The following is a 17585-nucleotide window of genomic DNA, read 5'->3' as shown; positions in this document are numbered from 1 at the left end:
CATGGCTGCAGTCACCATTTGCAGTGATTTTGGAGCCCAGAAAAATAAAGTCTGACACTGTTTCCGCTGTTTCCCCATCTATTTCCAATGAAGTGATGGGACTGGATGCCATGATCTTCATTTTCTGAATGTTGAGCTTTAAGCCAACTTTTTTACTCTCCTCTTTCACTTTCATCAAGAGGCTTTTTAATTCCTCTTCACTTTGTTCCATAAGGGTGGTGTCATCTGCATATCTGAGGTTATTGATATTTCTCCTGGCAATCTTGATTCCAGCTTGTGCTTCTTCCAGCCCAGCATTTCTCATGATGTACCCTGAATATAAGTTAAAGAAGCAGAGTGACAATATACAGCCTTGACATACTCCTTTTCGTGTTTGGAACCAGTCTGTTGTTCCATGTCCAGTTCTAACTGTGGCTTCTTGACCTGCATATAGGTTTCTCAAGAGGCAGATCAGGTGGTCTGGTATTCCCATCTCTTTCAGAATTTTCCACAGTTGATTGTGATCCACACAGTCAAAGGCTTTGGCATAGTCAATAAAGCAGAAATAGATATTTTTCTGGAACTCTCTTGTTTTTTTGATGATCCAGCGGATGTTAGCTATTTGATCTCTGGTTCCTCTGCCTTTTCTAAAACCAGCTTGAACGTCTGGAAGTCACAGTTCACGTATTGCTGAAGCCTGGCTTGGAGAATTTTGAGCATTACTTTACTAGCATGTGAGATGAGTGCAGTAGTTTGAGCATTCTTTGGCCTTGCCTTTTTTTGGGATTGGAATAAAAACTGACCTTTTCCAGTCCTGTGGCCACTGCTGAGTTTTCCAAGTTTGCTGGCATATTGAGTGCAGCACTTTCACAGTATCATCTTTCAGGATTTGAAATAGCTCAACTGAAATTCCATCACCTCCACTAGCTTTGTTTATAGCGATGCTTTCTAAGGCCCACTTGACTTCACATTCCCGGATGTCTGGCTCTAGGTGAGTGATCACACCATCGTGATTATGTTGGTTGTGGAGATCTTTTTTGTACAGTTCTTTTGTGTATTCTTGCCACATCTTAATATCTTCTGCTTCTGTTCTTAAGAATGTTGCTTATTAAAATCACCTGGGAGATTTAGTCCACAATGTTCCTCCCCTCCCTCTCCCTTTATTACTTGAGTGAACCAGTGTTAACTGAAAGGAATATAGTCCATTCCCTAGATGTGTTAGGACAAAACATAAAACAAAGGACTAGTTCGTTAAGTACTCTTTTGGGGAGAAAACCTGCTTGTGTAAATGACTTTGCATTTAACCAGCATTATTTCATGTTTCATATTTCAAGACTTCCCTGGTAGCTCAGGTGGTAAAGCATCTGCCTACGATGCAGGAGACCTGGGTTCAATCCCTGAGTCGGGAAGATCTCCTGGAGAAGGAAATGGCAACTCGCTCCAGTATTCTTGTCTGGAAAATCCCATGGACGGAGGAGCCTGGTAGGCTATAGTCCATGGGGTCGCAAAGAGTTGGATACGACTGAGCAACATCACTTTCTCTTTTCATTTCATGTTCATAATTTTGTGATATTTGTGCCGTATTTGTACAGCCTCTGTGAGGGCAAAGATCATGTCTTTTCTGTTCATCACTATTTTCAGTACCTAACAGTGCCCAGCATATAGTGGCTGCTCAGTAAATGTTACAAAAATGGGCCATTAGCACTGAATTTGAAAGTACCTTGCTTACTGTTTTATATCTATATGTACTACCTATGTTATGAAGCTTTATAATTATGTTATCCACTAAGGAAAAAGATTTTCATAAAATAGAACATAAGCAGGAAATAGATTTATTTAATTTTGAAAGATTTTTGCAGGTCAGGGATTCAGTGTGGGCTTCATAAAGTTTTGAAGGAAAATGGAGCGTACAGCACCAACAGTTCATACTTGGTGCTCAAATTTTAAAACAAAACATACAGAAAAACTAAAAGACAGATGTGTGCTTAATTTAACCTTCATGATAAACTAGACTAGAGCTTGGTCCATTTATCATCTCTTAGTTGTGTTTCACCCAGTCATAGTCTGTCCTAAAGTATTCAGTAGAGGATGGTAAATTAAAATGAGATGATCTGTTAAATATGATTGACACATGATACAGATTTACAGTATAATGGCAAAGCTTAAACTTTGGACAAATTAATGTAAATTAATTTTGGACGTTAATCTCTCTTTTGCTTTGCTCCAAACTTTAAAATGTACAAGGAATGGGGGCAAGGATGCTACTTAAGAAAGGGTAAGTCATTCTACTCAAGACATCTAAAAGCTCTTATTGAATCTTTGTTATTCCAGAATTAGGGTGTCTCAGGTGCCCAAGTGCTAGGATTGAGGAAAACAAACATATCATACAAATTCACTCTGCCTGCTTAAAATCCTGCGTGGTTTAGATTTTCTCCTGTGGTCTGGTACTTTAGTCACATAAAACTCACTGGGTGGTTCTTTTCCCCCTTATTTTTTTTTAATTAAGTAAAAAAAAAGGCAAAACTTTTTTTTTTTGGTACATAGGAAACAATTTAGAATAGAAAAGAGTATACAGTGAAAAGTAGGTTTCCTTTCTACTACAGAGCACCAGATTCTTCTTAGAGGAAAACATATTAGCATTTTCTTGTATATCTTTCCAGAAGGAATCTGTTTATATTGCCAACATGCACATGCAGATAGCCGTTGTAGTTTACACCTGTAATAGAAGTATTTGTATCCATTGCTCTGTACTTTCCGTTTTCTTTTTTGTTCCCCCACCCACCCTATTTAACATGTCTTGCAGATCTTTCCAAATTATGTTTTTATTTTCCTCACTGTGAGTTGGTGTGGTCTCCATATTCTTAGCAGATGAAGTCTTCTCTTTCAAAGCCACATTTCCCCCCATAGCTCTTCATGTATTAATTAATCTCTTTTGCTTTGCTCCCATTTACTCTTTTTGTCACTCTATTACATACCTGTCATGGTCTGCTGTATATTATCATGATTTATATGTGGTTTTCTCTTTCTAAGTGTCATCTCCTCATCCCTGTATTTTTCCATATTCTGGTTTATCCTCATCTTCAGGACCTTAGTTACCACCTGTGCACTCAGGTCTGACATTTGTATCTACTCTGAGTTGTAGATATTTCACACAGACAAGGCTTTGACATTGTGATACATCTATTTCTTGTGTATTTCTTGTGCATCTCAAAAGCATCTTAATCCTAGCATGTCCAAAGCCATCTTCTTTTCCATTGTCTCTATCCTAGTATCTGTATGCATCTCAGTTGCACATCCAGAAAACTGAACTGTTCTTGATACCTCCTTCTCCCTTACCTCCTATATTCCAAAAAACACAAGTTTGGTTGATTTTTCCTTCCTGAATCTCTCTCGAATCCATTATCTTCTCTTTATCTCTAATACTGCCTTAGTCCAGTCTGCCTTCATCTTCACCTGAATTATCACAGTAGTCCACTGACAGGCTTTCTGGTTCTCTTCTAGACCATTTTCCATATAGAAATATGAGGAATGTTTTCAAAATGTAAATAGTAGTATGACAGCCCTGCCCCTGCTTAAAATATTTTGATGTCAGGATCTATAATATAGCTCAAAGGGTCCTGCTCCCTCTTCAGTTCCCCTCTCACTGCACTCTCCCCTGTTCTCTTTGCGTCTACCACACTAGGCTTGTTTCCAGGCCCTGCCTTTCACCTTGCTCCTTACATCTCTGGGCATTTACATATGCTGTTTAGTGTTCCCCAGCTCTTTCCTTTAACCTTTTCTAGTTAACCCCCACTGAGCGTTTCAAATATCATCTCAAACGTCGGTTACTCTGCAGATCTTCCCTGTGCTTCCTAACTAGGCCACATCCTCCTGTCACTCAGCAAATACACTTGTCCTTTGTAGCACATTCTCTGTTCCTTTGTGTGTGTGTGTGTGTGCGCGCATGCACACAGGTGGGCGTTAGTTTGGTTACTCACTATATTCCCAGATAGGCAGTAATTTCCCTGAAGGCAGTGGCCTTTATATCTTTAGTTTTCTGCATAAGTGCTTAGCACAGAATAGAAGACCCTCAAATCTTTAATGAGTAAATGAATGACTTTGTTTCCATTTTCTCCATTGAGTCAACTGTGGTGAAGTGTGCAAACTTTTGCAAAAGCTCAAGCACATACTTCAGGTTCAAAGTGAACTCATATACTGAGCAAGACACAGTATGGCTTAATAATGCTGCAGACTTCCCAAGGCTTTAAATTTACCAGAAAGAGGCAAACTTTCTGGGGATGGGGAATGGGAAGATAGTTGTGAACTGCTGACAGACTGCTAGGTCTATATTTTAGTTTTCTAAGCCATTTCCCCTCTCCCATTGTCTTATATCATTTCTCCCTAATAGTAAACTCATAGTTACTTTCCATCTAGAGAAATATGACTTCCCAGAGCAGTCAGGAGTAGCACCTGTCCACTTATAAAACAAATGTTTGAAGTTTGAAAAGAAATATAAAGGTATGGTTAAGATTGAATTCTGTCTGCCTCCATACTAGCCATGGAGAATTTGGGCAGAGCTGCTTACCTGCTGTGAGCCTTGGTTTTCTCATTTGGGGAGCTGGGGTCTTATCTCACAGGACTGTTGCAAGGCTTAAATGAGATACACAGCATTTAATGCAGTGACCGTTGGCTGTATCAGTGGCATCCAAATTCTCAGTCAGTGCACGTGGTTACTGTTGTTGTTGCAGCAGCTCTTCCTTTGGGGACATACTTTCCCAATACAAAGGTTGCTAGGTCTACTTCACACATGTCCATTTAGCATTTGATGTACTTAATGTAATTAAATTTTTTCTACATGCCAGGAATATCCCAAAGCTCTGATCGCCATAGATAACCTTGTTAAAGTGAGTTACTCGTTGATCACTGAAATTACCTTCTCCCCCACACTCCACTTCAGTGTCACAGGGAAGGTAGAACTCTGTAGTCTTCAGCCAACAGAGTGGAAGGGACTAGGAGGAGAAAGGGTGGTGAGTGTTTGCCTTAACAACTTGGAGGGAATAATAGATATTCATGATGTCTTCATTAGTAAAAGTCTGGGATCTTCACATATATAGTACTTCATTTAAAGTTATGGGGAAATTGTTTAAACTGACTTATGAGCCAGCATTGAAACTACTAGTTGTATTAATATGGTTAGAATGTGACCCAAGTTCCAAATTAACTGATTTTAAAACAGATTTGAAGAGTATGCATCCCTTTTTAAGTTTGAAACTTTTCATAAACCAACAGTTAAAGAAATGGCTACTAAGTTGCTTTAATATGGAAATGTTTACTTGTTCTTAACTTTATTTGTATTTTTTTTAATCAATAAACTTTATTTTTAGAGCAGTTTTAGGTTCACAACAAAATTGATTAGAAAGTATGGAGAGTTCCTATAACACCTGCTGTCCCCACATACACAGCTTCCTCACCACCATCTCGTAACACACTGATACATTTGTTACTGATGAACCTACATTTGACACCTGGTCATCACTCAGTGTCTTTAGTTTACATTAGGGTTCACTCTTGGGTTCACTGTGGGTTTGGATGAAGGTACAATGACATGTGTTCACCATGTATTGGAGGCGGTAGTGTTATAGAACCCACCTGCCCATGCAGGAAACACAAGAGACTCGGGTTCAATTCCTGGGTTGGGAAGATCGCTAGAGAAGGAAATGGCAATCTGTTCCAGTGTTCTTGCCTGGGAAATCCCATGGACAGAGAAGCCTGGCGGGGGTCCTTGGGGTCCATGGGGTCACAAAGTGTCGGACATGACTGAGTGCACACCCAGTCAGTACAGAATAAAGGTCCTCTGTGTTCTGCCTGTTCATCCCATCCTTCCCATTAAACCCTACCCACCACTGATCTTACAAACTCCATAGTTTTGATTTTTTCCAGAATGTCATATATTTGGAATCATACAACATCTATGAGTGGAAGATTGGCTTCTTCCACTGAGAATATGCATTTAAGTTTCCTCTGTGTTTTTTCATGACTTGATAGCTTACTTCTTTTGAACACTGAATAATGTTCTACCATCTGAATATATTAATACCAATTTATTTATCCCTTCACTGACTAAAGGCGATCTTGGTTGCCTCAAAGTTTTGGCCATTATGAATAAAGCTGCTCTAAACATCCATGTGCAGGTTTTTGTATAGATACAAGTTTTCAGCTCATTAAGTACCAAGGTGCACAGTTGCTGGATTGTGTGGTAAGAGTATATGCTTAATTTTGTAAGAAATTGGTCAAACTGCCTTCTGAAGAGGCTGTACCATTTTGCATCCCACCAGCAGTTAATAAGAGTTCCTGTCGCGCCACATCTTCGCCAGTATTTGTTGTTGTCAGTGTTTGGGATTTTGGCCACTCATATCGGGGTGTAGTAGTATCTTGTTTTAATTTAGAATTCCCTAATGATGTCTTTACATTTTCTATTAGATCTGTGATCCATTTTGAGTTTATGTTTGTGAAGGGTGTAAGGTTTGTGTCTAGATTTATTTTCTGCATGTTTATGTTTCTGCCCAGTTGTTTTAGCATCATTTTTTGAAAAAACTATCTCTGTTGCATTGTATGACCTTCATTCCTTTGTCAAAGGTCACTCGACTTTATGTGGGTGTGTTTTCTGGCTTCTGTTTTTGTCCAGTTGATCCATTTGTCTATTCTTTTGCCAGTTCCCCAGTGTCTGGATTACCGTTGCTGTATAGTAAGTCTTGAAGTTGGATAGTGTCAGTCCTCTGACTTCATTCTCCTTTGATACTGTGTTGGCTTTCCTGGGTCTTTGTGTCTCATGTAAACTTTATGATCAGTTTGTTGATATCTACAGAGTAATGTGCTGGGATTTTTTGATGGTTTGCATTGAATCTGTAGATGGAAAGAACTGACATCTTGACAGTATTGAGTTTTCTTACCCATGAACATAGAGTATTTTCCATTTATTTAGTTCTTCTTTGGTTTTATTTGTATTTATAATAGATGTATCAATGTAGTGTTTTAAAATTTAGTCATGGTAGATAAGGTCTATTCAAATAGGTCTATTCAGGTTATATGAACATGTTTTCTTAGTTCACTCTTCCCTGGTGGCTCAGATGGTAAAGCATCTGCCTGCGATGCGGCAGACCTGGGTTTGATCCCTGGATTGGAAGATCCCCTGGAGAAGGGCATGGCAACCCACTCCAGTATTGTCTGGAGAATCACCATGGACAGAGGAGCCTGGTGGGCTACAGTCCATGGGGTCGCTAAGAGTAGGACACGACTGAGCGACCTCACTTTCACTTTGTCTTAGTTCAAGTTCTTTCATTCTTGTAGACATAAAATTAAACTCATGCTTAAGTAAGAACTTTGTGTTAGTAATTTTTAAATTTTAAATGTGTACTATATGCAGGTATATTTATCAGTTTAATGGTTTAGAATGGGACGCTCACCATTATATTAGTTTTCATAGTTATGTCCGTCTTATGTCATTGTTGATAGTCTTATCTCCTTGAATTTAATTCAGCTTATTTTTAGATGGCCATAGGGATAGAAACCATATAGATTTTAGTGCAGATCTTTGCATTTGGCTTAGTATGGAATTAAAAAGCCATGTGGATAAAAGAATTGTATTTTTTTAAAAAGGGATATGTATAAAATTGAATCTATTGTTAAGCATTTGAAATTTCTTATGGGGCACTCCAGTTCTGTGAAAGGCTAGTGTTTATGGCCCTTGAGTAACAGTAATTGCTAAATTAATACTCAAGCGATGAGAAAATGGATTTTGCTAAGATCAGTTTTCCTGCTGCTAATGTTTAAAATAATGTCAGTCGTTAACAATAAGAACAGCTGGTAACAGAAAATTCCCAGGTGCGAGTTTGTCACGCTTAACTTTCCACTTGCTTTTTACTTTTGTTTGTTTTGTGTAGAAGATGTAATAACTTATGGGAAACATGGTATTTAAAGGGAGGAAAGGAGAAAAACAATAAAATAAAAGTACTTCTCATTTTCTTAATAGTATTTAAACAAATTTAAGTCCTTAATTATGGAATTTAACAATTCATCTTCTTTTTGGTGTTAGCAAATAGTGAGATTTCAGTAAACAAAGTTCCTGTTAATTTTGTCTCTGATTTTGCATAATTCGACTCAGAACTGAAATGGATTTTACTTTCGCTGTATCAGTAAATTACTAAGTAAATGAACCTTTTCTTTCGAAATTAATTCAGGTTTACCCCACTATCTGAAAGTAGAGTGCTCCTAGGAAACCTTTGGTAAGCCTAAATGACATCAAGTGAAGAAGCAGTTACCTTAGGACATGTCTTGCTCACAATGCACAAAATAAATCAAAATAAAGCACAGATGCCCACAGACTCACAGATCAGAGCTACGGAAGCTTGATGCTGAGACTCAGAGTGTAGTTCCTGGGGGAGGCAGCTGTTGGTGCTGCCCTCACTGCTCAGGACGTGCCGCCTCCGTGTTAAATGCAAGTGAAGACTGTTCGCTATTTTCACCTCTCACCTTTTTTTGCAAAAGCAAAGATCCTCTTAAGGTCTCTTTTGGTTGATGAAAACAGGCAGGTCTTTCGTAAGAGCAGGCATAAAGTGGCATAAGAATTGCATAAAGTGAATCTTTAAAAAGTAGGGGATACCTGTATAAAGAAAAAGTTCCTTTTTCACTTTCTTCTTTCCCTTTCTCCTGCCATTAAACATGCTCCAAGATCTCCCTTTCATCTCCGCTTGGGCAGATCGCATAACACTGTAGTCACTTTGAATGATTAAAATACATCTGCTTTTTCAGGGCATAAAAAGCCCAGCCCACTGAAAGTTAAAGAGCCTGGTTCACATCTTGCAGCCTCATGGAGCTTATATTCTAGTGGGAGACAGACCAATAAATAGTAAGTGAGAGGAATAGATAAATACATGTTAGAGACTGATGCTATGGAGAAAAATAGAAGGATGAGACGTGTGGAGATTGTGTGTGACATTTTAGATGAGAGTGGCCAAGAAAAGCCTCACTGAGAGGTGGTTTTTGAGTCAACAAAGACCTTAAGAAGGTGGTGGAGCACAAACCATGTGCATATTTGAGGAAGAGTGTTCCAGGCAGAGAGACACTGCTGCAGAGGCCCCAAGGTGGATATGTACATTATATGTTGAAGAAAGAGTTGTATAGCCAGCTGAACAAGGAAAAGAGGAGCAGATAAAAAGGATAGCAGCAAATGATACAGTGCCTTTAGGTCATAGAACTTTAACACAGAACAAGAAGGGAAGCCTTATCAGGGAGGGTTTTGACCACAGTTACGTGAGCTGATTGACTACCGTGGTGGGGTTAGGGTCCCACAGGGAAACAAGGAGGCTACTGGAGTTACCCTGCCAATGGATGCTGGTGTTTTCAGTCAGGGTTGAGGTGATCGGGAGAAGTAGTAGAATTTGAGGTATGTTTTGAAGATAGCATCAATGGAATTTACAGATGTGGGATAGAGATGAGTGCTGTCAAGGGTGAGGTCTAGGCGTTTGCCCTGAGCATCGGCCAAAGTAGGGAAACTTGTAAGAGGAATCGGGATCAGGGATTCAATTTGGGGCATGTTAAACTTTTCAAAATTATTGGATTCAAAATATTAGATTTCAAAATAAAGACTGTTTAGTAGGCATTTTGATTTATAGCCCTGAAAATCAGTATAGAAATGTAGGCTGGGGATACAAATTGGTGGGTTCAGAGCTTACTGTTGCTATTGGAAGCCATAAAGTAGCAGATCAACAAAAGAGTGTATGTAGGTAGAAAGGAGAAGAAGTTTAAGGACTGAGCTCTGGACTGGCAATATTTAGAAGTTAGGGAGATAAGGAATGGCAATAGTGATTGCCATAGTGATAATGGCATTTAGTGATTGAGAAGGAGGGGCCAAGAAAGTTAGGAGGAAAACCAGGAAGGACAGTGAAGCAGAGAAAGCACATCAAGGAGGAAGAAGTGACTAACTGTGTCTATAAGATGAAGATTGAGAAATGAGCAATTAGAGCCATGATGAGGTCACTGGTGACCTTGGGTGAGAGCTGTTCCAGTGGGGTGGTGGTGGTGGTGGTGGTGGGGTAAGAGCCTGTTAGAGGTAACTGAAATGAGAGCTGGAAGCAGTAGAGGAATCAAGGTTAGCTCAAAGATTGAGGAAATGGCATCTTAGTATTCTTGTGGGCATGATTCACCAGAGAGGGAAAAACTGATGATCCGGGATGGAGTATAGAATTGTTGGAGTGTTGTTCTTTTTGGAAAAGAGAGACTAAGAACTAGTGGAAAGGTGTCGTTAGGACCTGTCTTGAGATTGCCAGCATTTAGCACCCCTTTTCTACTCAGTTATGACGCCTCAGTGGCAAGTCAGCTACTAGCCTGTAAAATGTTGTGGTTGAATTAGACTGAAGTCAGTCGTATATCCAGCATGCCCCTGCCACCTACCCTCAACTCCATCTACCTCCCCGCTAACCTACATCTTGGTTAGCAGGTGGCACCTTTGTGAGAAAGGAAGAGGGAAAGGAGGCCCTTATTCCAGATAGGGCAGCCAACAAGGGCTGAGTTTTAGCCCTAACTTACCTTGTGCTGTGCTAAGTTGCTTCAGTCATATCCGACTCTTTCTGACCTCATGGACTGTAGCCCACCAGGCTCCTTTGTCCATGAGGTTCTCAGGGCAATACTGGAGTAGGTTGCCATTTCCTTCTTCAGGGGATCTTCGAAACCCAGGGATCGAACCCACATCTCCTTTAAGTCCTGCGCCTTAGGCTAGGTGTTCTTAGAACACAGCCATGCAAGACAGTGGCTGCTGCTGCTAAGTCCCTTCAGTCGTGTCCGACTCTGTGCGACCCCATAGATGGCAGCCCACCAGGCTCCTCTGTGCATGTGATTCTCTAGCCAAGAACACTGGAGTGGGTTGCTGTTTTCTTCTCCACCAATACAGTGGGGAAAACCACATTTCATATCCTGCTGTCATAACCAGAGCCTTAGTGTCTTGTAGCAGAAATAGCCTAACTGAGAAGAAAGCAAACTTAAGAACCAGGAATTTGCTGTGGGAGTCCCAGCTCTTCTACCACCTGGAAGAGAGGATTTGAGATGGAAGACTTACTTTCTGTGAATTGGTTTTTTCAAGTGTAAATGGAGGGGTTGAGCTTCAACCAGATCCTTTTCATGCTGAAATTCTGTGAATCACTAAAGTATAGTAATCCCCAGCCATCTCAAGCATAACATAATTCTGCCAAAAACCAAAGAGTATCACTGAGGATATTCATTCAGTTTCTTTGGAGAATAGCTCTCCTTGTATTGCTCCCCAAATATTTGGGAAATTTGACTGAAGATTAAATTACACATAGTAGCACAGAAATTATAAGAAGAAATATATGTATAGCAAAACCATTGAAGTCAATAGAGATTTATTCAGATTTCATCCAAATTCTATCAGAATGTTTTATAGCTATGGGATATATGGAAAGTTATTTAACTCTCTGAACTTTAGTTTCCTCATCTAAAATATAGTGATATAATAATTGTATGTTTTATAGATTCATAAGGAGAATTCAGTGAGATGTGTACTAGGTGCTTTGAAAAATGCTTGGCTTCTTATGAAGTAAACCTTAGCTGCTGCTTTTATCACTGTCATTATTGTCGTCAGTGTGTGGAGAACTTGTATGGTTTAGAAGCAGCTTAGTAAAGCAGCTACACTGTAAAAGTCTCACACTATAGTTTTATAATGATTACTTTGAGTCATCAAGGGAAAAATTAACTTAGAAAATGAAATGTCATTGAATCAGGTTAAAATGTCTTCTTTTTATAAACAAAACTGGTACTTCAGATCAGATCAGATCCTATCAGTCGCTCAGTCGTGTCCGACTCTTTGCAACCCCATGAACCGCAGCACGCCAGGCCTCCCTGTCCGTCACCAACTCCCGGAGTTCACTCAGACTCATGTCCATCGAGTCAGTGATGCCATCCAACTATCTCATCCTCTGTCGTCCCGTTCTCCTCCTGCCCCCAATCCCTCCCAGCATCAGAGTCCCCTCCAATGAGTCAACTTTTCTCATGAGGTGGCCAAAGTACTGGAGTTTCAGCCCCAGCATCATTCCTTCCAAAGAAATCCCAGGGCTGATCTCCTTTAGAATGGACTGGTTGGATCTCCTTGCAGTCCAAGGGACTCTCAAGAGTCTTCTCCAACACCACAGTTCAAAAGCATCAATTCTTCGGTGCTCAGCTTTCTTCACAGTCCAACTCTCACATCCATACATGACCACAGGAAAAACCATAGCCTTGACTAGACAGACCTTTGTTGGCAAAGTAATGTCTCTGCCTTTGAATATGCTATCTAGGTTGGTCATAACTTTCCTTCCAAGGAGTAAGCGTCTTTTAATTTCATGGCTGCAGTCACCATCTGTAGTGATATTGGAGCCCAAAAAAATAAAGTCTGACACTGTTTCCCCATCTATTTCCCATGAAGTGATGGGACCAGAGGCCATGATCTTCGTTTTCTGAATGTTGAGCTTTAAGCCAACTTTCTCACTCTCCTCTTTCACTTTCATCAAGAGGTTTTTAGTTCCTCTTCACTTTCTGCCATAAGTGTGGTGTCATCTGCATATCTGAGGTTATTGATATTTCTCCCAGCAATCTTGATTCCAGCTTGTACTTCTTCCAGCCCAGCGTTTCTCATGATGTACTCTGCATATAAGTTAAATAAGCAGGGTGACAATATACAGCCTTAACATACTCTTTTTCTTATTTGGAACCGGTCTGTTGTTCCATGTCCAGTTGTAACTGTTACTTCCTGACCTGCATATAGGTTTCTCAAGAGGCACGTCAGGTGGTCTGATATTCCCATTTCTTTCAGAATTTTCCTCAGTTTATTGTGATCCATGCAGTGAAGGCGTTGGCATAGTCAGTAAAACAGAAATAGATGTTTTTCTGGAACTCTCTTTCTATTTCAATGATCCAGCGGATGTTGGCAATTTGATCTCTGGTTCCTCTGCCTTTTCTTAAACCAGCTTGAACATCTGGAAGTCACAGTTCACGTATTGCTGAAGCCTGGCTTGGAGAATTTTGAGCATTACTTTACTAGCATGTGAGATGAGTGCAGTAGTTTGAGCATTCTTTGGCCTTGCCTTTCTTTGGGATTGGAATGAAAACTGACCTTTTCCAGTCCTGTGGCCACTGCTGAGTTTTCCAAATTTGCTGGCATACTGAGTGCAGCACTTTCACAGCATCATCTTCCAGGATTTGAAATAGCTCAACTGAAATTCCATCACCTCCACTAGCTTTGTTCGTAGTGATGCTTTCTAAGGCCCACTTGACTTCCCATTCCAGGATGTCGGCTCTAGGTGAGTGATCACACCATCATGATTATCTTGGTCGTGAAGATCTTTTTTGTACAGTTCTTCAGTGTATTCTTGCCACCTCTTCTTAATATCTTCTCCTTCTGTTAGGTCCATACCATTTCTATCCTTTATCGAGCCCATCTTTGCATGAAATGTTTCCTTGGTATCTCTAATTTTCTTGAGGAGATCTGTAGTCTTTCCCATTCTATTGTTTTCCTCTATTTCTTTGCATTGATCACTGAGGAAGGGTTACTTTTCTCTCCCTGCTATTCTTTGGAACTCTTCATTCAGATGCTTATATCTTTCCTTTTCTCCTTTGATTTTCACTTCTCTTCTTTTCACAGCTATTTGTAAGGCCTCCCCAGACAGCCATTTTGCTTTTTTGCGTTTCTTTTCCATGGGGATGGTCTTGATCCCTGTCTCCTGTACAATGTCACGAATCTCCATCCATAGTTCATCAGGCACTCTTATCTATCAGATCTAGTCCCTTAAATCTATTTCTCACTTCCACTGTATAATTATAAGGGATTTGATTTAGGTCATACCTGAATGGTCTAGTGGTTTTCCCTACTTTCTTCAATTGAAGTCTGAATTTGGCAATAAGGAGCTCATGATCTGAGCCACAGTCAGCTCCTGGTCTTGTTTTTGCTGACTGTATAGAGCTTCTCCATCTTTGGCTACAAAGAATATAATCAATCTGATTTCGGTGTTGACCATCTGGTGATGTCCATGTTTAGAATCTTCTCTTGTGTTGTTGGAAGAGGGCATTTGCTATGACCAGTGCATTCTCCTGGCAAAACTCTATTAGTCTTTGCCCTGCTTCATTCTGTATTCCAAGGCCAAAGTTGCCTGTTACCCCAGGTGTTTCTTGACTTCGTACTTTTGCATTCCAGTCCCCTATAATGAAAAGGACATCTTTTTTGGCCATAAAATAGGCCATAATAGTAAGATTTTATAGTTCATGTATATCTACCTTAAAAATAGGTTTTTGAAACATACTATAAACATTTTGATTGTACCATCACATTTTCTCCACTCTTTCTGTATGAACTGTTTTCAGAGTGATTATTGATAGCATTGCTTGCTTAATGTTTACAGTCTATAGTGTATGTTTTTCTGAATTAAGATATGGTCAGATCATTTAATGTATGTTTAAAAGTCCTAATGTCATTGCTTTATCAATGTTGGTTTGCACTTATTTTAAATCAAACATGCGGATTATTTCTAAACTGACAATCGCTAAAAGAAGAAAAACATTATATCTACTTTAGGGCAGAAAGTTAAGTTAGTCTATAAGGTTAGAGCAAAACAGAAGTCTGTAAGGTAAATTTGAAAAGTACTGTGACTTTAGATTTTATTTATCTGTCGTTGTAGTTTATAAATGAAATGATGGTGTTGAACACAGTGTAATGTACTTGGGATTTAGCACCACCTAGCACTCAGACCTTGAGATACATTCGCACTAAAGGGAACCAGGGCTCCTTGAAGAAGTAGCAGATTCCAAGGATGGGAGCCTGGAACATACTGTAATGCTAAAAAGTAAGAAAATGCTTCCCCCAAAATGATGGTGGCCTATGATAAGGATACAAGGGTCATTTTGAAGATGTTCCTGTTGGCCAATTCTGGGATAATTTGAGCAACAAAATAATTAAATGCAGTAAGAATTCTAAATCGTTAGGAAAACAGATAAGAATCCATGCTGCTGCTGCTGCTAAGTCGCTTCAGTCGTGTCCGACTCTGTGCAACCCCATAGCCTGCAGCCCACTAGGCTCCCCCGTCCCTGGGATTCTCCAGGCAAGAACACTGGAGTGGGTTGCCATTTCCTTCTCCATTGCATGAAAGTGAAGTGAAAGTGAAGTCGCTCAGTCGTGTCCAACTCTTCGTGACCCCATGGAACCTACCAGGCTCCTCTGTCCATGGAATTTTCAAGGCAAGAGTACTGGAGTGGGGTGCCATTGCCTTCTCCAAGAATCCATGAGACCTCACCAAAATAATACACATGTTCATACAGATAGGAGAAGAGAGGGTTCAAGCACAGATGTGAAGGAAATGCTGACCTTGGAAAATTATGATTTTATCACTATCATAGTAAAGTTCACTTTAGCCAGGAATCACAAGTCGATGTTAAATCTAGGATAGAAGTGCTGATGAAGAGTGGTATATTTGCACAGTCTTAGGCTTCCCTCCTGTTGGTTCAAGCGGTAAAGAATCCGCCTGCAATACAGGAGACTCGAGTTCGATCCCTGGGTCAGAAAGATTGCCTAGAGGAGAGCATGGCAATCCACTCCAGTATTCTTGCTGGGAAAAATCCCATGAACAGAGGAGCCTTGCAGGCTGTGGTCCATGGGGTCACAGAGTCGGACATGCCTGAAGCAACTGAGCACACAGGCTGAGTTTCCAAAGACTGCCTCTTGGTTGCAGTCGCGTAGTACTTGATCTGGATAATGAAAATTACCATCACCAGTGTGCCTCTGGATATGACACCCTGGGAAGAACGCAGCATCACTTACGTTCTCTTCTAGCCAGGAATGCACTGCCTGCATATAATCACAAGGAAACACCAGACAAGTTCATAGTGATGAGCATTCTATTAAAATAAGAACTGTGTTCTTCAAAAATGCCCAATATTGTCGTAGGCAAAGGAAGGCTGAAAGGCTCTATGTTAAAGGAGACTAAAGACACTGGACATAGATGGTCGATCTCAAGACTGGGATCCTGTATCTGGATGAAAATTGAGGGTTTTTGTAAGGCATAATTGGGTCAGTTGACATTATTTTGCAGATTGTAGGTATTGTACAGATTTTACTTTTATTGAAGTTGTAGCTATATTGCAGTTGTATTAGATTGTTTTAGGAAATGATACTGAAATATTTATTTCAGAATAAATATTCTGAAAGGACTGATACATTGACCTTCTCTCAGATGGCGTAGAAAAAAAGCACTTGTGTGTGTGTGCATGTGTGTGCATGTAATTTAGAAGGGGGTGGAGAAAGAGAAAAGGAGTTGACTAAAGCAAATGAGCAAAGTGGAATTCTGGATAAAGTTTCTTCGTTCTTGTGATTTTTCTGTAAGTTAGAACTATTTGCAAATGTGTTTATTCACACATCCCTGCACAAGTTGGTTGAGGCTTATTTCTTTTATATTTATCTCGTACTGTTCTAGGTTGCTAATTTACCTTTGATACTTAACTGGTTTAAGATGCTAATATTCATAGATCACAGATACACACATTGATTTTTAATTTCTTTTGAATAGTGCTGGGCCTAAAGGAGATAACATTTATGAATGGAGATCGACTATACTTGGTCCACCAGGTTCTGTATATGAAGGTGGTGTGTTTTTTCTGGATATCACATTTTCATCCGATTATCCATTTAAGCCACCAAAGGTAAGAACCTAGAATTGCATTCTTTAATACTTACTGTTTTCCAGAATCAGTTATCATAAGAGTTAATGTGTGGATGAAGTTACTGTTTTTCATGGATTATGTGGAAACTCTTCTAACCAATGATTTTTAAGATGTGGTGGTAATTGACTTCTGTTTTACAAATAGCTTTGTATACAATCAGTGGAGAGTGTGTTAAATGTAAATAAAGGTATGCCACTTTGCATATCAATAAGCAAATAAATTATGGTATGAGAGAAAATAGCATATGAACCTTACTTAAGAAACCTGTTGGGATAAAAGGTAAATTTGACAGCTTTGGGAAATAAGAGTTAGGTATCTTGAATTTTTTGCTGAATACCCTATCTTTATAGATAAGCAAAAACTAGAAACCTATAACAAAGAAGAGGGAACTAATACTATTTAATATATTTATTTTGTGCCCACTGTAAGTATGATGCATTAATAAGAAAGAGAGAGGCTGAGTGAGAATTATGAGAGAATGAGAGAGGCTAAGTATGAATTATGTGGATAACAGCGAAAAGGGTTCAGTTGTGTCTTGTAATGACTGACAATTATTTTTAAAGTCTTAAACATAGCAGTTACTTGACTAGTTTCTTCTTCTGACTTCTCCCTGTAAAATGGTCAAGCCAGCATTTTTTAGCATCAGTATTAAGTGTGAGTCTAATGATGCTGTAGTTAGACTTATAAGCGGAGAAGGCAGTAAGATGTTGTAGAGAAATGTTAAGCCAGCTTTCATGAAATGTTTTTCTTTTCAATGTAGTTCCTTACATTGCTTCCATTATTTAAAGAATGTGTAACGATTTAGAGCCTGTGCTCACATGCCTGCCTGTTATGTGTGTGTGTAAAAATAATTTTTTTTATTCCCTCACTGAATA

At 39.6% G+C, this 17585-nt stretch overlaps 1 protein-coding gene across 4 annotated transcripts in view; it reads left to right on the top strand.

Moving 5' to 3' along the window:
- Nucleotides 1–17585, top strand: part of UBE2E3 (ubiquitin-conjugating enzyme E2E 3) — a 106848-nt gene that overhangs the window by 67751 nt on the left and 21512 nt on the right. For all 4 annotated transcript variants that reach the window (XR_824721.1, XR_824720.1, XM_010833850.1 and 1 more), the window contains exon 4: nt 16557–16689. Coding sequence is in view for 2 of the 4 variants with exons in the window: in XM_010833850.1 (XP_010832152.1) it covers nt 16557–16689 (133 nt within the window). In the remaining 2 variants the exon portion in view is untranslated. The remainder of the gene's footprint in view (nt 1–16556; nt 16690–17585) is intronic.

The sequence above is a fragment of the Bison bison genome, unplaced genomic scaffold (assembly GCF_000754665.1).
Source record: "Bison bison bison isolate TAMUID 2011002044 unplaced genomic scaffold, Bison_UMD1.0 scf7180017863946, whole genome shotgun sequence".
NCBI lineage: Eukaryota > Metazoa > Chordata > Mammalia > Artiodactyla > Bovidae > Bison > Bison bison.
Note: the sequence above shows the minus strand (reverse complement) of the source record. Positions and strands in the feature narration are given on the sequence as shown.